Here is a 23,145-nt window from a genome sequence, read left to right on the forward strand (position 1 = left end):
TTGCCCTTTGGTGACCCTGCGGGTGCCCCAGGCACAGCCGGGAAGATAAGACCCCGTGGGATCTGCGGATTATTTAGGGGTGGGGAGGAAGGAGTGCTGACATGGAGTAGCCTCCCGCTTCCTTCCAGCTGACATTGATCCATTGTGGAAAAGTCATGTTAGCTAAATAAGTCATTTCCCCAGGGAGTGAGAATCACTTCAAGATTTTTTAAAAGTACACATTCCCATTCATCAGATTCTTCCTTGCTGACCCCAGAGGATCGTGACCCATTCATTCACCCTGTTCTGTTCAACAGGATGGAAGGGGTGAGGAGGCCTCCTAGGACTTGGCTGCCTTGGCCCTGGGGACTCAGCACACCCCGTCGGTTCCTCCTCCTTCTCCTCTGTGGCCATTCCTCTACTGTTAGGGTACGCGCTGTGCTCATTCTGGAAGATTTCTTTCCTTAACTTTCCGTGACGTTGCCTAAAGAAAGTTTTTACTACTTAATGACACGTTTGTGCCTGGTCTCTGGCTTCAGGAACAAAGAGAAGAGTGGCAGCCAGCCCGCCTGCCTGGATCATGTGCAGGACAGGAGGGCCTTAGCCCTCAAAGCCCACCAGTCGGAGACTCACCTGCCCATAGGTAGGTGTGTGGGAGTCTCAGGGAGGGGGGTGGGAGTGTGGTCCTAGTTGCCGTCGGGGCGTCAGGCTTCTTCTGCCTGAACAAGCCCCCGGCTCTGAAGACTCCATACCTGCAGCCTGGAGGGGAGGTTAGCAGAGCTGTGTGGTTGGGGCACACCAAGCTCAATGCTTTGCCATTCCAGCATGTAAGTCCCATAACCGGCCTTCAGAGTGGGCAGCTCTCCTCATTTTGCAGTTGAAGGAACTGAGGAACTATTAAGGGAGAGGGTTGCCTAGCATTCGCATCCAGGCTTTTTACATTTCCAACCCTTTTGATAAGTGGTGGGGCATCAGGAAAGAAGAGCCCGCTCCTCAGTGCCCCCCACGCCCACCCCCACCCTGTGTAGCAGTGGCTCAGCTGGTCCTGGGGCCGCTAACAGAGCGGCTGTCCACGGACACCTCTCGGCTTCTCTGCTCTTTTCAGGACCGGGAGGGCGGTGGGGTGTAGGGCTTGGGAAAGCCATAAGCATTCAGCGTTAGTGGGGCGGTATTTCGTTTCTTCTGGATGTAGCCTTCCATGGGACCACAGAGCGATTTCCCCTAGTTCCCCTCTGTAGACGGTTTCTGTGCGGCTTACCTTGGCACGTCTGTCTGTCTACCTGCCTGGCATCTCTTGCTGAGATCCACCCGGACTTTGAGAGTGACTCAGAGCCCTTCATGCTCTGTGGCTGGAGACTTCTGTTTCTGGTATTCACTGCCCAAGACATGTTTTCCTGTTCTGACTGTCCCAACCTGCTGTGACCATAAATTGGCGTTACAGCCCAGCCCCTGGGGTTGAGACTCCGGGAGTGAGGTGGAGCCTCACAGTGTCCTAGACTGCCACAGACCAGACCTGGTCTGAGAAAGTCACTGTGCTTTCTTTTGTGGCTGAGAAGGGAACCCGAGGGCGCAGAGTGGGAGCTGGGAGCTGTCACTCCTGTTTTGTTTTCTGTTCTCCAGACAACTGAGCTTTCTCTGACCTTCTTTTCTCCCACACAGGCTGCAAGCTGCCCCCTCAGTCTTCAGGTATGGACACAAGCCCTTGCCCCAGCTCCCCCGTGTTCAGGACTGGCAGCGAGCCCACTCTGAGTCCGGCGCTGGTACGACGGTTCTCTTCAGACGCCAGGGCCGGGGAGGCGCTGAGGGGATCAGACAGCCAGCTGTGCCCCAAGCCACCCCCAAAGCCCTGCAAGGTGCCCTTCCTCAAGGTTCCCCCCTCTCCGTCTGCCTGGCTCAACTCAGAGGCCAACTACTGTGAACTGAACCCTCCTTTTTCTGTGGGCTGTGACGGGGGAGCCAGGCTTCCCTCACATGCTCACAGCTGCCATGAGGAGCTGCTGACAGCCAAACAGAATGGGGCCTCAGGTCCCCGGAACTCTGGTATCAACTACTTGATCCTCGACGGGGATGACCAAGCGAGACCTTGGGATCCGCTGGCAGCACAGGCGGATGAGGGCCAGGAGGACAAGACCACGTTTGTGCCACCTCTCATGGAAACCGTGTCGTCATTCAGACCCAATGACTTCGAGTCCAAGCTCCTTCCTCCAGAGAACAAGCCCTTGGAGACGGCCATGCTGAAGCATGCAAAAGAACTGTTCACCAACAACGATGCCAGGGTCATCGCACAGCACATGCTGAGCGTGGACTGCAAGGTCAGTGTCGTGTGGCTGGGCCCTTCCCACAGCATAAGGCTTGTAAGGAGGTCTGCCTGGCTGCACTCTGCCTTGCCAAGTAGACACCTTTGTCATAGGGAAAAGCCAGAGGAAAATGCAGGTGTGGAGATTTACTTACAGGGTGGGAACCACCATCAGAACAACCTTTGCCCATCAGGAAACTGGTAAACTTCACCTTGGGCAGAGGGAGGGCAGGCCTGCCCCTGAACCCAACTGCTGGTGACAAGAGCTTCTGTGAATCATCCTCCTCCTCCCCCTCCTCCTCCTCCTCCTCCTCCTCCTCCTCCTCCTCCTCCTCTCTGGTGCTCAGTTAGGAATTCCCCTCAGGCCTGTCAGAACTGAACTGCTGAGGGTGAGGGAGTTTAGCTGAAAGCCTGGTTTCGGGAGTTGCGGGGCCCTGGCTATTTTATGCTGTTATGCATTATACTTACCTATGTGCCATATTTATTTTATTACTGATACAATCTCTAGGATGATCATCTTCAACTAGATCTTTTTTTTTTTGTTATTTTTTGTCTTTTTACAAGAATTGTTGAAGTTAGAAAAATTGTAAGATGAATATTAGAAGAAAAGATAAAATCATACAAAATCCAGTTTCCTGGGCCTGAGAGATGGCTCAGCAGGTATACGTGCTGACTGCCAAGACACGACCTGAATAATCCCCAGAATCCACATGGGTGAGAGAGAGTACCGACTCCTACAAGGTGACCTCTGACCTCTACACAAGTCATCACACACACACACACACACACACACACACACACACACACACACACACAGAGAGAGAGAGAGAGAGAGAGAGAGAGAGAGAGAGAGAGAGAGAGAGAGAGAGAATAAATAAATGTAATAAAAATCTCAAAACTCAGGCTGGAGAGATGGATCAGAAGACCCTAATTTGATCCCCAGCCCCCACATGGCACTCATAACCCTATGTAACTCCAGGTCCAGGAGGTCTCACTCCCTCTTCTGGTGTCTGTGGGCACCAGCCACACATGTATCGTACAGACACACATGCAGGCAAAACACCCATACACATAAAATACAATAAAAAACTAAACAGTTCAGTTTCCTAATGGTCACCACTGACAACACTTGGTATGTGGAATACCAGGCCCCTTAGATTTGTAAATAACACTTGTTTATCACACACAGATACAGTTTCAAGCCTGTGACTGTCATTCCATATCTACACATTTCATCTTCATTTTTTTTATAGGGGCAGTGACCTGTGTTCATAAGCTCTTAGTAGATCTTAGACAAGGGGCATCTTGGGCTTAACTCACCTTCTCAGTATACAGTAGTTAATCATTGGGCATTTGAATGACAGATAAGGCCTCAGTGAAATCTGAAGTCCCATTTCATTCAGCTCAGAGAAGGCCATGAGTTTCAAAGGTTAGGATTGGTTCAAGAGCTGGATTTTCCTTCCCGTGTCAGGAATCTTAGCTGGATATCTAATCTAGCAATTCCCCCAGGGAGTTCTGGAGCTGATACAGGACTCCCAAAATAACCTCAAGAACCACTAAATACCTGCTGGCTATTCTGGGTAGAAAAAGCCCTTTTCTTGAATCCAGGGCTGGAAGGGTAACTAGTTGACTTGTGTAAGTCAGCACTCACAGTTGAGGGGGTTGTCCATGCTGGTAGACAAAGAAGGGGTGTCCCAGCTAAGCAGGCCCCAAGGGGAGAGCCGAGAAACAGGACTGCTGTGAAAGAACAGCGCTTGTGGACTCGGTTGGCTGGACATCCTCAGACAGAACACACAGGTGGGCGGATAATATTAAATCCTTGCCTTCCTGTCCTGCGGCAAGAGGATGGAGAATTTCCGTCTCAGCAAGTCAGTCATGCTGGGCCCTGGGTCCGAGTGTTCAGCACCATGCCCGTAGGCCCGAGGAGAGAGATTCACACCTAGTGTGAGCCTGCCTGCCCACCCCTGACCCCTAGGAGGAAGCTCCTTGTGCACACAGGGGTCTGTATTTACAGAACAGCTCCTTTTCTGGGGGCAGTGAGCCCTTGGGTGTCGAGGAGGGCTTGAATGTCTAGGAGGAGGAAAAGGGGAGATGCCTGCTCACTCTTCACAGGTCTGGAACCTTCCCACTGCTTTTGACGGGCTTGAAAGGAGAGCCCAAGTCTGCCGTCACCTGACAGGCATGCAGGCCTCCCTCTCCCACCCTGTGCATTTTGTCCTCCTGATGGGCCCCCTCCCATGTCTGTCTTCTGGAAGATCAGCTCCCTGGGAGTCCCCAGCAAGCAAGGAGAAAGCAGCCTAGACCGCTCACCCTAGCCACCCAGGCAAGGCTGGCTGTGTTCAGCCCTCCGCTTATTTCCCTCCACCACCCATTCCTAGCTTTTTTCCCAGAACTACCAGGCACAGCCAGTGTTTCCAACAGGAAAATTGTTTCCCACCCCCAAATGTAGCAGCGATGGGATGGGGCCACCCAGGAGCCAAAAGCAGGCCTAGAGCAGCATCTGGGTCCCATGTGCCCGTCCCCACCCCAGCACGTAGTTCAGGCACAGCTGCTTCTTACGGGCATCAGGACAGTGGGTGGCTCTGAGTACACTGGAAGCTGGAGCCCATCAGGGTCCAGCATCCCCAACTCCCGGGCCCCTCCCACCCACTGACGGGCACGGCTTGTTCCTCACCCACCCTGGTGGGGCACAGCTACCCCTCCACCTCCGGTCCTTCAGTGTTGGAGTGAAATCCAGTAGTCAAAAGCTTGGCCTTTCGGGATGAGTCCAAACCCCACCACTGCCCATTAGCTGCATGGCCCTCATCCTCTCTCCATCTGTGGGATGGAGTATCACTACCCACGTGGCCAGTGAGGAAGCCCAGGCACGTTGCCTGGCCAGAGCAAGCACTAGGTGTTGGTCACTGTTACAGATTCAGCCTCGACTCGGCAACTGCTGTCACCTCGACCCTGGACTTCTGTCTGGTGGGAACGGGTTAAGAGAGACAGGGATACAAGAACCTGGTCCACAGCAGGGCTGGGAAATGCTCCGTGCAGGAGGGGTCGACTTCCTAGGCAAGAGCTTGCAGCTAGAGATTAGGGCAGCTGAATGAGTTGACAAGGCTCAAGAGTTGGCAAGGTGAATGCAGAAAGTGTCTGGCGGGTGCCTAGGCGGCACATGCGCCAGGATTTCTGTCAAAAGCCGTGGGGGGAGAGGTTGGTCTAAACAGGATTCATTTCTGGATTAAAGAGGAGGAGGATGGTGGGTTGGGAAGGGCCTGATTGCCTTTGTAAGTTTCTTCTGCTGGGCTCATACAGGATCTTGCTGTTATAGCGCCTTTTCCCATCACGTTAGGGAAACGAAGCCATGAGTCTGTGGGTGCGGGTCTGAGTCCTCTGTGCTGTGGATAGCAGAGCCAGCACAGCCAGTGACTGGGCCTGGCAATCGGACTGCAGTTTAGGCCTCGTGGTAACCGAGAAGAAGGCCAGGCCAGGGACCCCCCCAGGGCTCCTGCCCACTGCAGTGGCCGTGAAGTGGGGTGTGGAGGGATGGGTCCAGAGGCTTCACAGAGTGATGGCAAGTGAGACCTGGAGGGTAGAAGGAGGGCATGTATGCCACCCTGCCCTGCCAAGGTAGGGGCAGCCCACAGTCAACACTGCCTCCCCCCTCCTCTATAGTCCCCAGAGGACTCAGGCCCCAAGTGTGGGCTCCACATCCCTTAGTCCTCTAGCTTGGCCCTGGAAAGTACATGCAGTCCAGGAAAGGGATCTGATGATGGCTGACTTACACTTAAGTCAGAATGGAGGCTTCTTGCTTTCAGAACGGAGCCCCCAGAATGCCAACTAGTGCTTCCAGAAGAAAACGGTCAGTGGTGAGCCCTTCGGTCTTATTGTGTAGAAGGTGTGGGTTACAGTGTACCCCAAAGGTACAGGGCTTAGAATCTCTGGCAGGATGATGATCTAAACTCATGAAAGGCCATCATATGGAATGCCTTGCCGTGGTCAAGGTGGAACTCTCTTTCCTGAGATCTGGACAGAATTAGCCCTTTCCACGTGGCCAATGATTCACAGCTTGTATTTTCAAATAGTCATGTGAATCCTTGGCAAAGCCCTTGAGGAAGGCGAATTGAAACTGCAGTGGTGAGCCGAGATTGAAGCCTGAAAACTGTCCTGGGCATCACCACTAGACAGCCAGGTCCTCAAGCTGATCCCCACCCCCAGGGCTGACGACAGTTGCCTTGCTCGGCTGCAGAAGCTTAAGGCCAGGTTTCACATTGCTGAACATGCAGACATTTGTGTGTGTGGGGGCATATTATAAAGATCTTTGCACTGCTTGCATTCCTGGAGCGATTATGGCAGAGGACAGCCCACCAGATAAAACACAGGAACCATCGTGTGGCAGCGACATGTCCAGACTTGGTTAGACCCACTGGCCCCCAGGGTCCCACTGCAGTGTGTCAGTGAGCTACATGGCCCCAGTTTAGAGACATGCTGAGTCCACCGTCCTCCTTCAGGCGTGATGTGTACCAACTAGAAATGGTCAGGTCTAATACCCAATTCCATTAAACTGCGATTAGACACATGAGAAACGAGGTGGTTAAAAGAACACACTATAAGAGACTCAAAGGACAGATTTAATCAATGAATGAAAAAGAAAAGGATTGGGTTGGGATGAGAGCTGGCTCAGACAGATTTTCTTTCAGGAAAACCTCTCTGGAGGAGACGTGGGTGTGTTGGTTTCAAAGCACCACATATGTCTGTAATGGTTTCCAGCCGTAAGGTGCACTTACTGCACCCAGGAGAGGCATGATTAGGGGAACAGCAGCCAGCCATGGCTGTTAAGTGAGAACATGAATGGCAAAGCCCAGAGCAGAGGGGAGCTTGGACGGCACTCTGCTTTTCCACGGAAGAGACTGGTGGGCTCCACACGCATGTAGCCTTGCTGTTGGCAGCAAAATGTCTCTCCAGGAGCCAGCCTGTGTCAGGCCAAAGCTCGAACAAATGATTAATTCCTTGGCTGGGCATGAATGCATGCCAGATCTGCAGGTTGTAGAGACCATTTAGGAGTTCCCTCAGTCTTTTGCCCACTAAGCAAGGAAGCAGTGTGTGTGTGTGTGTGTGTGTGTGTGTGTGTGTGTGTGTGTGTGTGTGTGTGAATGAGACAGAGAGAGAGAGAGAGAGAGAGAGAGAGAGAGAGAGAGAGAGAGAGAGAGAGAAAGAGAGAGAGAGAGAGAAAGAGAGAGAGAGAGAGAACATATGCACATGTTCAGAGTGTGGAGGTCGGAGGACAACCTCAGGTGTCCTGAGGTGCCATCTACCTTGTTGTTTGAGAGACAGTCTCTCACATGGACCTGGGGCTTGCAAATTAGGTTAGGGTGACTGGCTGGCAAGCCCCAAGGATCCACCTGTCTCCTCCTCCTCAGTGCTGAAGATTAGGCCCACACCCCCATGCTTGACGTTTTACATGGGTGCTAGTGATCACACTCAGGTCCTCAGGCTTGTACGGCCAGCAGTTTATATTTTATTATGTATATTAAGATTATGCTGTCACTCAAAGAAATACAAGCGCATTCTCTCTGCAGCCACAGGATTTCCATGGACTGTATTTCTTTCCTCATGCTAAATTAACACTGCGGCCAACCCACTTCCTGATCCAGCGAATTTCTGCTTGGCTCCTGACAGGTTGCTAGGATACTAGAAGTCTCGGAAGACATGAAGAGGAGCATGGGTGTGAGCTCAGGACTGGAACTCATTACCTTGCCTCATGGACGCCAGCTGCGCCTGGACATTATAGAAAGGTGAGCACACAGTCTCTGCGTTTCCCACACTTTCAGCTCCGTGCAGACATCTGTGCAGCAGGATGCAGGGGGAGAGAGCAGCAGCAGCAGCCTGTCCTGGAGTCATGTCACTCCAGGGTCCACACGGCTCTTCTCCAGCCTGAGCTGTAGAATACCTGGATGAGCGAGCAGACAGTGCAGTGAGTAGGGACACCACACCTTCCTGGGCCCGGTCTTGAGTGGGGGCTGGAGAGTGGCTTTGAAGCTGTGGCCTGGCTGCAGCTGGAACACCACGCCTTCCTTTCCTGCTCTACCTCTCATGAGCATCTCACTTTGTCTCCGAAGTTTAAGACCTCTTGATGAGTCAGGCAGAGGAGAACGGATTCTGACCTTTTTTTTAAGGGGTGGACAGAAGGAGAACTATGGATCCCAGGGCTCTGAAACCATGCTGCCATTTTTCAAAACCACTACAACCCCCGGGGGCTTAGTTTCCTTTCTTGTTGCTCTACTACATTACCCTGGCAAATGCATCCTAAGAAAGCGTTTATTTAAGTTCACAGTCCCGCGTGGTGGGGAGCAGGAACTTGAAAGCTCTGCTCACACTGTCCACAGTCAGGAAAAACAGAACATTGACTGTCAGCTGCTGCTCAGTGCCTTTGTCCATTTGTACAGTACAGGATCCCAACTGGGGGACACTGCCACCCACATGGCACGTCTTCCTACCTCAGCTAAGAAAATCCCCCAGAGGCCCATCTACCAACTGGTTTTAGATTCTCTCAACTTGACAGTCCTGACCATCACACCAGGTGTCCATGAAAACACACGAATGCCTATAATCTCAGTACCTGGGAGGCTGAAGCAGGAGGATCAAAGCCAGCCCAGGCTACATAATAAAGTCCTTTCTGAAACAAGCAAATAAACAAAACCATGCTCTTGAACATGGAATGCTTAGAGATGAGACATGCTTTGAAGACAAAAAGCACAAGACTAGATTTGAATATTACCATAAAAGCTGGCCTTTTGTGCATGCGCTTGTACACACACACACACACACACACACACTCATTATTGTGCAAACTATTTCCCAGTAGCCCTGATTAATTTTATGGCTTCCACAATATCCTCGGGTACAGCCCTGACCAGCTGAGTTCTCTGTAGTGCAGGGAATGTGAGCAAACCACTGACTGTTTTTGCCGCCGTTCATGGGTGGCAGGTGCAGCTGAGAGATGAAAACTTCTAAATTTTTAGTATTTAAGTATAAATATCCACATGTGCTAGCAGCTGTTGGCCTCTAGGAAGCAAAGGCTCTATTTCACATAACTTTACGAAGACGAGCATGGGATTACATGTCTGTCATCCCAGCACTGGGGAAGCAGAGGCAGGAGGGTCACAGTTTCGAGACCAGTCTGTGAGTCCAGGCCAGCCTGGGCTGTCTATGGAGACAGACACGGTCTCCACCAACAGACAGCTTTGAGGGAGTGAGGCAGGGCCGGGGGGGTGGGGGTGGGGTGGGGAGATACCTTTGGCCTCACTGGGGTGGGGGTGGGGATCGGGCATCAGGAGCGGGAGAGATGTCTGGAAAGTGCCCACTGGCAACTTTGTTCAGGCAGACTCGGGGTGTAAGGCTCTGGGGAATTACATGGCCCACTTCTGAACTGCCTGCTTTTCCTGACAAGACTTCTCAGTTCCAACCTCCCCTTTCTCCTCATGCCCAGCAGCACATCTCACTTCCCCTGTGTTGCCTGGGCGGAGCGGTTGTTCTCACTTCCTCATTCCCGGGGGATACAGTGCGGTCTGAAATCTCCAGAGATTTTTTTTTTCTGGCCGAGAGGTGTGCTGGCACCGAGCCCTGAGCCTAAGCCACAGCCTGCAGCCATGGTGCCTCTCTCTTGACTGCTTTCTTTCTTTTTGCTGTCTAGAATCCTGCACCCTAATTTGTCTCCTATCCACCTCTGACTGTGGGATCTACCCACAGAGCCAGGGGGATACTTAGATTAGTTACCGTGTGTTAACTAGATAAGGGCCAAGGCTGAAGGGATCTTGGACTGCCCAGTGACTTCATTTTCTTGCTCTTGAATCAAATACAAAACTACCCTTGCCTTCTGATTTCCTACCTCACTCCTGGGGCAGCCTTCTGGTAACACATGAGTACTTCTAGCTGCTGGCCACTGACATGTAAACCACAGACTGAGTCACACACACACACACACACACACACACACACACACACACACACACACACACACCACACCACACCACAGCCTTCTGGTAACACGTGAGTACTTCTAGCTGCTGGCCATTGACATGTAAACCACAGACTGAGTCATACACACACACACACACACACACACACACACACACACACTCACACCACAGCCTTCTGGTAACACGTGAGTACTTCTAGCTGCTGGCCATTGACATGTAAACCACAGACTGAGTCATACACACACACACACACACACCATAGCCTTCTGGTAACATGTGAATACCTACAGCTGCTGGCCACTAACATGAAAGCTACAGACTGAGCCTCCCTCCCCCCCAATACACATGTAAAGACACTTGGAGACAGCAGAACTCATGACTACTTAGTTAACAGGCATTAGGGGAATTGGGAAGGCTGAACTCAAGAAGGGTGAGAGACCAAGGACCTAGGCACAGAAGGAACAAGCAAGGAGCAACAGCCCCGGCTATGAGCTTTCAGAACAGCGTGACTCTAGAGTTTGAAAGACACATGGTGTCTTAGGAATCACAGCTACACATTTACCTCCAGCGATTGCACAGTAGCCTAGAAAATTAAGACTATTTTGACCCAGTGCAGTGAATTCCTGGGTTTAGATTTACAGAGGGAAAGAAAGAGGTCACTGTCCAAGTCTCCTGATGCTGACTGACCCTGTTCACAGGGTCCCATTGTCACGTACAGAAAAGTCACCATTTCCTGCCCTAAGTCTCTTAGTTTGACCCATGTAGTTTAGGGTGAGAAAAGGGAGACTGGGGTTGTAGATGCTCTGTTTTATTAGGGTCTGACCTTAGCAAATTCCTGCCTGGCCTCTAGTCTTTGTCCACCTCTCCAATCACTCTGTGGCATCTGTCCTGGGACTACAGAACACCCTTCTCGTCTCCTCTCCTCCTCTTGTTCTAACACCCATGACATCTTTCTGGATCAAATATAATCTTTCTTTTGTTTCCATTCCTAAGTGGTGGTCCTAGTCTTCCTTAGGGATGGCATCCTGTTTGTTGGGTGACCTGGTATCTCCTTAAGCCTCTCATAGCAGGAGAGGGAGCCATGTAGCCACATGGACTTCTGAGGTCCTCTTCCTGCTCCCATGTGCAGGGTTGAACCTGGTTCTATCCAAGGGCATCTTACTTTCTGAGTCCACACTGCATTCTCTGCCTGGTGTGGGATGGGCTTTACTGAGATCAGCTTTCCAAACTGGCTCCCAGCCAGTGGCATGCAAATAATCCTCTTCTGGATGACTAGGGCCATTTTATCCTCATCTTCTTGACCTGAGCCTGACTCTTGGTCTCCTCCCACTTAGACACAACACCATGGCCATTGGCATTGCCGTGGACATTCTGGGCTGCACGGGCACTTTGGAGAACCGAGCAGGTACCCTCAATAAGATCATCCAGGTGGCTGTGGAACTGAAAGATGCCATGGGAGACCTCTATTCTTTCTCAGCCATCATGAAAGCCCTGGAGATGCCTCAGGTGAGACACTGGCTTTGTGCAGCCTCCCACACAAGTGTGCATTCAACACTGTGCAGAGAGTTCTGTTCATCAATACCATGTATGTCTGACTGTTCCAGCCAGTCTCTAAAGATAAACTGAACTTTAGTGAAAGCTGCCTTGGTTAGAGGCAGCCAAGAGTATTGTCCTCGGTATTTTAGCTCTGTTCATAAAAACTGTGGTAACTACTGACAGTCCACATCTCATCTTTGACAAGAATTAGCCCCACTAACAAGTGATATTTCTGAAGAACCAGTTAGGACAAGACCCCATGCTGGAGTGCAGGGCATGGCAGAGGCTGTATCCATTTGGGTAATCAGGAGTGTGGCCAGTTTGGGTAATGCCTTGGGGAAACCAAGGCATTTAAGGAACTTATATCAGAGAGTCCCTACACGAGCAGTTCTCAACCTGTGGGTTTTGACCCCTTCTGCAGGGGTCACATATCAGATAGCCTGTATATCAAATATTTACATTACAGTGCAGTTATGAAGTAGCAATGCAAATAATTTTCTGGTTGGGGGTCACCACAACCTGAAGAACTGTATTAAGGGTCGAAGCATTAGGAAGGCTGAGAACCACTGACCTAGACTGATTGTTTCAAAGTATCTCCCTCAAATTACTTAAGACAGATGGCTAGCTCTCTCACTTGCCAGGTCCAGCTTCTGACTTTGTCTGCATTGACGGATGTTGGATGTTTTCAGAAGAATGTCAAATAGAATGGGCTTCCTAGAGGGAAGCGAGGTCTTCTGTCTTCCCCTGTGTGAGTGCTTAGAGAACCTAGAGGAGTCGAGTCGATCCTGCAAGCCAGGTCAGACCAGCAGCATCAACACTGCTGGGTCTTTATCTGGGCTGTTTGCTAGACACCGGTTATTTCTGAAATCCTGCCAGGTGCTCATAAACATTCGCCCTTGCCACTTAGGGACACAGCTGCAGTCACATGTCCTGGAAGTCAGAGTGTTCTTGGCACATAATTTCCTTCATTAAAAAGAGCGACAACCTTAAAAGCAAGATGCTGAATAAATTAAGTACCCTTACCAGAAATTTCTTGGAATCATGTGGTAGGAGAGAACCCATTCTCACACACAAAATAACTATAAATGTAGTAGTTACTTTTAGATCTTTATTTTTTCAAACTATGCACAGGCAAGCATCTAAGAGTTGTGGGATGAGTCATCAGAACTGTGCAGAATAGGGTAGAGGGGTTACATTTTTCTCTCAACTCACAACTGCTTCTGACATTGTCATGCACATCTATTACCTATTCCAAAATTTAAGCAGAAAGGTAATTCTTAAAAAGCAGCTTTCTGAAATCATAACTTTTCCTCCTTGCAGATCACAAGGTTAGAAAAGACATGGACCGCTCTGCGGCACCATTACACTCAAACAGCCATCCTCTATGAAAAGCAGCTGAAGCCCTTCAGCAAAGTCCTGCATGAGGGCAAAGGTGAGCCGGGGTGGGGGGGGTGAGTGCTGGGGCTGCTCCGGGAGTAGTTCCTAATCTGTTGTCAGAGCTGTTCACGGGGCGCAGGTAAGACCCTGTCGGCGGCGGCAAGGCTGATGCCGGCCCCTCCAGGTTTATAACCACACAGTGGCATCGCATGTACAGATCTGCAGTTGCTACATGAAACACAGACTACCAGTTGGTCTATTAACTGTCAACAAAACATGATATGGAACTTTCCTCCTCGTTCCTCAGAGTCCGCAAGTGTCTCACCAAGCAGTGTATCAGTCCCGCTGCTGATGCCTCTTGTGACCTTAATGGAACGCCAGGCTGTCACTTTTGAAGGAACTGACATGTGGGAAAAAAATGACGAGAGCTGTGAAATTATGCTGAACCACTTGGCAACAGCCAGGCTCATGGCCGAGGCTTCGGAGAGCTACAGGATGAATGCCGAGAGGATCCTGGCAGGTAGGAACTTGTTTCTGGAATCCTCTCTGTGAGGATTAGAATGAAGGAAAAAAAAAGGGGGGGGGCATGAATGCCCTCAGTTAGAAAATGACCAACGAGAAGAGATTAAGGTGTAGACACTCCATTTCCTATGTCATTGCTCATTACTTCCCATTTCAATAATGTCTAAGAACACACAAATACAAAGAAATGGGTTGCATTGTGTGTGTGTGTATGTGTGTGAACGCGCACACGCACCTGTGTGGAAGCTAGAGGTCAACCTCAGATGTCTTTCTTCAAGCACTATACACCCCTTTTTTGAGTCAGCGTTTCTCACTGGCCTGGAACTTAACTATGGAGGCTAGGTTGGTTGGCCAACGACGTCCCAGGGATCCTTCTATCTCTGTCTCCCCACGATGGGGATTAGAGGTACATACTATGCCCGCCTTTAACAAAACGGTGTCTTGATTGTATGTGTCTGTCGGTAGACATGTATACAGCATGGGTGGAGGTGCACGGGGAGGCCGGAGGCGGCATCCTGTTGAGCTAGTTACGGGCAGCTGTAGGCCGCCTGACACAGGTGCTCGGAGCCAAACTCAGGCCCTCTGCAGCGGTGCACATTCTGAACCACTCAGCCGCCTCGCAGGTGACCATGCCCAGTTGTTTTTTTAAACTTTCATTTTTTTAATGAGTACTGTGTTTATGTAATTTCTACCATACACATACTCTTACTCACCTTCACCTGTCTCCCTATGTAGACCACTTTAACTATTGTTACACACACACACACACACACACACACACACACACACACACACAAATATCTATCTATAAATACAATCTGCAGAGTCCACTTAGTGTTGTTCATATGTGCATGTGTTTAGGGGATTGGATAACCTAACAGGGAGCTTGTTCCTTGAGGGGACTGATTCTTCTTCTCTCAGCAGCCGTTCACAGCACTTCATCTCGGGGTGGGGCCTTGTAAAATTTCCCCCATCCACTATGGGATGTCAGCTGGTGTTGCCATTGTACAGGTCTAGTTTCGATGACCTATTTTTGAGATTTCATGGCTGCCACTCCTATCGTATGTAGAAGACAGCACCTCAGAGCACATATCTGGTCCTCTGGCTAATATACTCTTTCCACATGCTCTTCCTTGATGTTCCCTGAGCCTCAGGCTTAGAGACTGGGTTGCAGATGATCAGCTGGGAGATGGGCAGCCCACGGTCAACTGTTCTCTGTATTTGACCACTTGGAGATTTCTGTTGAGGGTCGCCATCTGCTGCAGAAAGCACTTGTTTTGATGAGGGCGGAAGAGTTGATCATAGAATGCAGTTGGGAAGTATACTTGTTTAGGAAAGTGGTCGTAGTAGGTTCTCCCCGACCTCATCAGCCATAACTAGCTGGCTAGGTTAACAGTACCAGGCCTGAATCCCCTCCTACTGAGAGGGCCTGCAATCCACTTAGACGCTGTAGGTCACCTCTAAGTGCCACTTCTGAGCCCTTGGAGATCTCGTGCTGCAATAGTGACAGTTGTGGCCCACAGGCCTTACAGCTGAGTAGGACTGTTGATGGCGTCTCTCCCCTGGCAGCACCCTGCATAGCACCTTCAGACACTATGAGAGCCCATCCTCAGGGAGGCAGCTTCCAGGTCAGTCCCAGCTCGATTCCTCAAGGTCCCGTGTCTAAAGTAGGTGGTATCTTCAGCAACAGGGTCTTACCTTCAAGTTCTGGGAGTCGATTGAACCCCTTGACCAAAGACTAAAAGAAAGGTTTCCTATGACACCAGGGTTCCTGTTAGACGGACCATGGCTCTCGGAGGGAGCATTATCACCCCTGGTGGCACGCACACCTTCATTTAAATTATACACACACACTAACATAAGTAAACATAAACTATGTTTCTCTATAGCTTTTTCAATCATTCTTAGTGTCCTTTAACTGGGAACGGGGTGGGAGAAAGGATAAAGCAACCCCCCCTTCCCCCTTCATAGCACCTGTGTCCTACTTTCCCGCTCTCTAGAGCTCCCCACACAACTCACCACGGTCTCTTTTCATGAAGCACTTGTCTTTCCTGGTCTTGGTTACTCCTGTCAGAATAGTATTTCCTAGTTACCTGCAAAATTCATTATTTCACTTTCTTTACAGCTGGATAGTGTTCTGCACAATCATAGTGTGTGTGTGTGTGTGTGTGTGTGTGTGTATGTATATATATATATCACATTTTCATTACCCACTCATCAGCTGAAGGACATTGAGGTTGTTTCCATTTCCTAGCTGTTGTGAATAGAGCACAGTGAACATGGCTGAACAAGTAGCTGTGGAGTAGGATGCCAAGTACTTTGGGCACATGCCACGGAGTGGTATAGCTGGATCATATGGTAGATCTTCTTTTAGTTTTTTGAGACTCCTTCACACTGATTTCCACAGTGTTTACAATCCCACCAGCATTTATTTTTTTAAAATCTTAGCCATTCTGACTAGGGTAATGGGGTAAGATGAAATCTCAAAAGCAGTTTTGATTTGCATTTTCCTAATTGCTGAGGATGGCGAACACTTTTTAAGGTATTTCTTAGCCATTTTTGTTTGAGAACTCCATAGCACATTTTTAAATTGGGTCATTTGTCTTCTTGACTCTGTTTTTTGAGTTCTTTGTCTATTCCGGATATTGACCCTCTGTGCAAAGCGTTTTTGAATTATGATGCCCATCTGTCGAGTCTTGGTGGAGACTGACTTCAGGCCCCTGTACTGGTACAGCAAGCACTCTACTGGCTGAGCTACCTTCCATATATGTCGGAAGATGTTCATTGTCACGATTCTAAATCCTCCCCAAACTATGTCCTGTCGTTCCCGATAATTTAGGGGTCCTGCATTCCTTTCTTCCATGTTCTGCCAAGGGATGGAATAATAAAGAGCAGAGTCAAGAATGAATGTCCACCAGTAGCCACAAGGTGTTTTATCTAGATTGTCTGTGCTCCTCCTCCTCCTTCCTAGTTAGCCTGGAAAGTGCTGTCTAAACTGAACTTCCTTAAGCTCTGTAGAAGAAGACAGCCGCGTCCTCAGACAGGTTGAGAAACATTCATCACAGGTGCCGTGTGTGCTGCACTGAACTAAGTGGTGAGCCCCACGGTGCTCAGAGGCATCTCAGCACACAGTGGCAAGTGCAGAGTGTGTGCCATGCCACACTCGGGGACGTGATTTGCTCAGAGGGGCAGCATGTGGAGATAACTTCCAGAAGAAAAGAAATTCCACTGTTTTCAGTTATAGCTGTGCTGTTCGGTGACTCAGGGTCTCATAGATCCCAGACTGACCTCAAATTTGCTATCTAACCAAGGATGACCTTGAACTTCTTGATCCTTCTGCTTCCACCTCCCAAGTGCTAGGATTATAGGTATACATGAGCCACCAAGTCTGATTTATGCATTGCTGGGGACTGAACCTAGGGCTTCATGCATGCTAGGCAAACATTCTAGCAAGTGAGCCATGCCCTCAGCCCCCTTTATTATTAAAACACAAAAGTCATTTACCAGAAAGCAGAGACAGGCTGAGGTAGGAATTCTACCCAGAGAGTAAAACCCCGAATTCTGAGAGAGCTCGGAGTGGGGGGTGGGGAGTGGGGAGTCCAGTGCCTAAGCCTGAACTAGTATGAAGTGTGAACTGGAGGATGACCAACTACACTGAAGACCCAGGGGGCTGCAGCTCGGGAGGGGTTTAAACTGAGTCACCTTGGTGACGTGGAGGATGGCTGCAGCGCTGAAGGAAAACAGCCTCCTTGGGAAGGAAGCAAGTGTTAGACCAAGAACGCAGCCGAGGCATCTAATTTGTCAAACAAACCCTTCAAGGTACTGTGCCAGCCAAAAGAGGCCTATCAACTTCATTTTAAAAGCATGCTGTTACCTCAGAGCTACACTTTAGGACTCTCCTCTGCATTGTGAGTGCAGATCCTTGTTGTTCTCACAGAGTGCTCAGGTGCTAGGGAGATGGCTCAGTCAGCAGAGGACCTGACACCAACCTGCAGAATCCACATAAAAAGCCAGGCGTGGTAGTTACGGTATGTGCTTGTAAACTCAGCACTGCAGAGACGGGAGGGTCCCCGGTCCACTGGCAGCAAGCATAGCCTGCTTGAGGAGTTCCAGGCCAATGAAAGACGCTGTCTCAAAACACTACAGCAGACAGCCCCTTACTGTGACACACATGTGGACTCACACGAAGTCCTCTCAGGTCTGGCATTGTGACGCAAATAATTAGAGTATACAATTCATTAGATACTAAAGCACCCAGTATATATGACATTGGATATTGCATAATCAAAGTATTTGGATGAACTTCGAGAAAAGTTGCTTGAAGCTAACCTATAGAGCTAATCACTTTAGCTCTTATATTTTTCACCTTTAAAGTATAAAAAGTTCCTGTAAGAAAGCATAAAAGAAACTCATGGTGCCCTGACAGGTAGATTTCTTTGGACATAAAAAATATAAACCCTAAGCAAAACATTAAGTAAAAAAAGCAAGATACTACCAGGGGAAATACTGTTAAACATGCATCTTAGGAGAAAGAATTACAGCTTAAAGACCTCTTAAAACACAGTGAGTAGCTGGGTGGTGGCGCATGCCTTTAATTCCAGCACTCAGAAGGCAGAGACAGGCAGGTCTCTCTGAGTTTGAAGTCAGCCTGGTCTACAGAGCGAGTTCTAGGACAGTCAGGGCTACACAAAAAAACCCTGTCTCAAAAACCAAAACCAAAAACCCAAATGAGTAATTTAAATAGCTTAAAGACCTTAAAAACCTAATGAATAATTTAAATAGACACTACATCAGAGAAGATGCAGAATTGTTAAGGAAAGAAATTGTTTTAGGAATGGAAATTTTATCTGCAGTAAGATACTCCAAATGGCTGTAATTGATATTGACAAAACTCAGGCACAGAGACCCTGGAATCTTCATATGTTACGAGTGAATATAAAACCGGAGTTATTACTAGTTCTTTCAAAGTAAACACAGACTTACTGTATGGCCCAATAACTCTTTGCCTAGAGAAATGAACGTCCACACGGGCTTGTACACGTTGACATTACTCCCAGTACGTCAGTTTAGTGAATGGGTTAACAGAATCTGATATGTCCATATAAATGCCTATTAATCAACAATTGAATGGAATGTGTTATTGCTAACATGCCACACACAGAACAGTCTGGAAACCATTATACAAAGTGAAAGAACCCTGACAGTGCATAACATATGGAGCTGAAAGTTTTTCTGTGTCCCGCCTAGCCCACAGTCAAGGACAAATCTCTCACCCGACAGTACCACAGCTGCTCAGACCCAAGTAAACACAGAAGCTTATATTAATTAAAGCTGCTTGGCCATTAGCTCAGGCTAATTACTGACTAGCTCTTACACTTAAACTCAGCCCATTTCTGTTAATCTATATGTTGCCATGTGTTCTGTGGCTTTACCTGTGTGCTGTTACATGCTGCTCCCTGGATGGCAGGCTGACCTCTCCTCTCCTTCTTCCTGTCTCTCTCTTTGAAATTCCTGCCTGCCTCTAAGCTGCCTTGCCATAGGCCAAACGGCTTTATTTATCAACCAATAAGAGCAACACATATTTGCGCGTACAAAAAGACATTCCCCCATCAAACATAATCACGTGATTCCATTTCTATCAGACTTCTAAAGCAGCAAAACTCACCTGTGGTTCTCTAGGATGGGGCAGGAACAGAGACTGGCTGGCTGGAAGTACTAGGGAACTAAACTATAAATTTACTCGCATCAACCAAATTTTACAGCTAAAATAGCTGCATCACAGCAAGTCAAGTCGTTACAAACCAATCCAGACAAGACACCAGCCAACACTCCTCACAGGGGACACAGGCCTGTGGAGTCTTTGAGCTGGTCAATGAGGAGTCCTACATTTTTCTATGGAAGCATTTTTAGAATTCCGAGAGAGGAGGAAGTTCATGTAATTCTACTGTAAAATAGGAAGGCTTCCCACCCTTTGAGGCAGAACTGGACTTACCTGTTTTCTTTTGATTAGATTTTCAACCGGATGAAGAGATGAGTGAAATCTTGAAGACTGAATTTCAGATGCGATTGCTGTGGGGCAGCAAGGGTGCCGAAGTCAACCAGACGGAGAGATATGAGAAGTTCAACCAGATTTTAACCGCGCTCTCACGTAAATTGGAACCTCCTTCTGCAAAGCAGGCGGAGCTCTGAGAACCACCCAGAAGACATTGGGGCATGACCGGAAGCTTCTGCAGTCCTGATGGGAATACTCAGCATCCGATAAAGTAATAATGTGCAAACCTAATAAGACAAAGCTTTGAATATCCACAGGATATTAAATGTGTAAACTGCACAGAGCGTACTTATTTATGAATTGTTTAAAATTACTACTGATTTTTAAATGAATGGTAATTTATTATTAAGATAACTATTGCTAATGTTGATCAGCAAATTTAAGAAGACATAGCTATATTGCTGGTTGTTTAATATCATGGTATTTGACCATCTTAGTTTTAATTTCATGTCATATAAATGTAAATAGAGGCATATAAAAGAAAAGCATGAAAACATTGCAGAAGGTATCAGTTATATGATATTCTTTGAATATGAAACTGTAAATAGTCATGAGTGGAAATATATCTTTTTTTGTGAAATGACTGTATCCTGTCTCTTTAATATTGATTCACCTCAGCATGACAAGTCTAACTCCTGGATTCTAAGGAACTTTCTTCCCTACCCCCGTATTAAACCAAAGTTAACGAAAGTGGTTTGCAAATCTACAGGTTCTGCTGTAAAGACAGAATGAATAGTGAGCCAAAGGAATTCTGCTGCAGAAGGCCTAGGGAAAGTGCTTGCTAACAGCTGGACTGAGCGCCCAGATGTCATCTGCCATTCTATTTCATGATACAATTGCTCTACCACATTGCAAGCCCTCCAAGACACACTTGAAGCAATGCTTTCCTATTCATAGTTCTTTGGGTATCCTTTAACCCTTTTATGTTACTTTTTGTTGTGCCCAAAATCAACTTGAAGAAAGGGTTTACTTTGGCTCATGGTTCTAGAGGGACAGAGAACATCATGGCAGGAGGAAGCTCCAATCTTTTTCATCTACACACAAGGAAGAGCAAGAACAGGGTAAGGTGAGGCTATAAATACAGCCCACCCGCAGTGACATACTTCCTCTAGCAAGACTCCACCTCCTAAAGGTTCAATGATCTTCTTGACCTCCCCAAATACATGAGTGTTTAGGGGATATTTCCACCACACCATCCCAATGTACTCAGAATCTCCATGTGAAGGCAAACCCTAACATTTTTGATGAAGTATTTGCTATACTCTGAATCAACTATAATATAAAAAAAGCATATGAACCAATCGTTTCCTCTAGCTGATAAATACACAAATCTTACAGGCTCATTTTCTAGGTTTCTGGCTTCCCCAAAAGAATAGTGTCTAGTATTTAAGTAGACTTTCCATTTGTCCATTTGAAAAATTTTTGAATGTAAGATTTTAAAGTATTCTGCTACCAACAGTTAGGAAGACAAATATTTATTGTCTTTTTGTTTGCAACATGGTCTTACTATGTAGTCCTGGCTGTCCTGGAACTCACCACATAGACCAGGCTAGTCTTGAATTACAAGAGATCCGCCTGCCCCTGCCTCCAAGTGCTGGTATTAAAAGCGTGTGCCACCACGCCTGGCTTGTTTATCTCTGAAGTATTTAAATCATACCCCAAGTTTTATGGCCATAAAATAAGTCATGAAGGTTTCTTCACAATATTAAATAGTACTCAGAGGACTGGTTAGATATTACACTACAACATGGCCATCTTAAATATATTGCCCTAGTCTGCTTTTTTGTTGCTGTGATAAAAAAGGGGGGGGGGTTGGAAATGGTTTATTACAATTTCTAGGTTAGAGTCCATCAGCAAGGCAAATTAGGGCAGGAACTCAATGCAGGAACCTGGAAGAATGCAGAGGCCATGAAGGAATGATGCCTATTGTCTTGCTTCCTGCTTCTGTCTGAGGTGGCACCATCTACAGAGGGCTGGGCCCTTCCACATCAATCATTAATAAAATGTCCCACAGATATGCCCACAGGCCAACCTGATGAAGACAATGCCTCAACTGGGGTTCTCTTCCTGGGTGACTTTCTATTTGTGTCAAGTTGACAAAGTAACCATCACATCTGCCTACTAGCACCAAGTCTGAGACTCTATGTGTGGTCAGTTTAATACAATGACACTCTTCAAATCCTAGACTGTATTTCCATAACTACAACCTAGAATTTTAAGTTTGCCACCCTTTAAAAGGTGCATTAGTGTGTGTATATGTGCACACTATATGTACTTGTTTGTGAGCAGGTGTGCTGAGTGTTTTCCTCTATTGCTTTTTTTTTTTTTTTTTAAATCGTTTTAAGATAGTCTTTCACTGTACTCAGGGCTGATGGCTACAGTGGTTGGCCAATGAGCTTTAGGGATCCACCTGTCTCCATGTTTGGCTTTATGTAGGTAATGAGGAACTACTCAGGTCCCCATGTTTATAGACCAGGAATTTTGTAGACTGAATCATTCTGCCACTCCCCCCCAGGATATTTTTTTTTTTTTTTTTGAGAAAGGGTCTCGTGTAGTTCAGGCTGGCCTCCAGCTCACTGTGTAGTCAAGTCTGTTGGGGAATATTATTTTAAGGTGTGCTACTTTCATTTATGTTGCATTTTTTAAACTGTGAAGCTGTGTTATTTTGCCTGTCTAAAACACCTGATGGTCTAATAAAGAGCTGAATGGCCAATAGCAAGGCAGGAGAAAGGATAAGCAGGCTCACAGGCAGAGAGAACATATAGGAGAAATCTGGGAGGAGGGGGAGGACTCCAGGGGCCAGTCTCCTAGCTACCCAGCTGCACAGCAGGCCATGGAGTAAGAGTGGAAGTAAGATATACAGAAGTAGGAAAAGGTAAAAGTCCAGAGGCAAAAGGTAGATGAGATAATTTAAAGTTAAGGAAAACTGGCAAGAAACAAGCCAAGCTAAGGCCAGGCATTTATAATTAAGAATGAACCTCCACGTGTGATTTATTTGGGAGCTCGGTGGTGGGCTCCCTGAAGAGCAAAGAGTTAAAACAACCAACATTTTGGTGTTCCAACGTGGGGCCTTGGAAAGCTGAACAACAAAGGATGACCTAGAACTTGAGTTCTCCTGCTTCCACCTCTCAAATGTTGGGATTCTAGGCATGTGCTACCAGGTCCAGTCTACGTTTATCAATTGTTGTGGGAGTATACATCTACTTTGGGCAATATAAAGGTTCAGATATCTTTAGAAAGCTCTTTCACAAAAGAACACTAAATAATTGGTAATATTGAGCTCAATAGAATGAAACTCTCTTGGAACATTCCCTCCCCTCCTCAACCCCAAAAGGTACAGCAAAGCTTTATGGAGTAACTTGAAGGTAGACCTGATGGAAAGCCCTGAAGTCAGCCCAATGACTGGAAGACCGTCTTGGAGG

General features: G+C 47.8%; 1 protein-coding gene across 2 annotated transcripts in view; it reads left to right on the plus strand.

Moving 5' to 3' along the window:
- Nucleotides 1-20,303, plus strand: part of Bcar3 (BCAR3 adaptor protein, NSP family member) — a 110,649-nt gene extending 90,346 nt beyond the window's left edge. For both annotated transcript variants that reach the window (XM_028881449.2, XM_028881450.2), the window contains 7 exons: nt 519-622; nt 1,639-2,291; nt 7,937-8,052; nt 11,571-11,742; nt 13,093-13,204; nt 13,457-13,669; nt 19,682-20,303. In XM_028881449.2, the coding sequence (XP_028737282.1) occupies nt 519-622; nt 1,639-2,291; nt 7,937-8,052; nt 11,571-11,742; nt 13,093-13,204; nt 13,457-13,669; nt 19,682-19,860 (1,549 nt within the window). In that variant the 3' untranslated portion in view covers nt 19,861-20,303. The remainder of the gene's footprint in view (nt 1-518; nt 623-1,638; nt 2,292-7,936; nt 8,053-11,570; nt 11,743-13,092; nt 13,205-13,456; nt 13,670-19,681) is intronic.
- Nucleotides 20,304-23,145: the final 2,842 nt, after the last annotated feature.

The sequence above is a fragment of the Peromyscus leucopus genome, chromosome 6, assembly GCF_004664715.2.
Source record: "Peromyscus leucopus breed LL Stock chromosome 6, UCI_PerLeu_2.1, whole genome shotgun sequence".
NCBI classification, from domain to species: Eukaryota; Metazoa; Chordata; class Mammalia; order Rodentia; family Cricetidae; genus Peromyscus; species Peromyscus leucopus.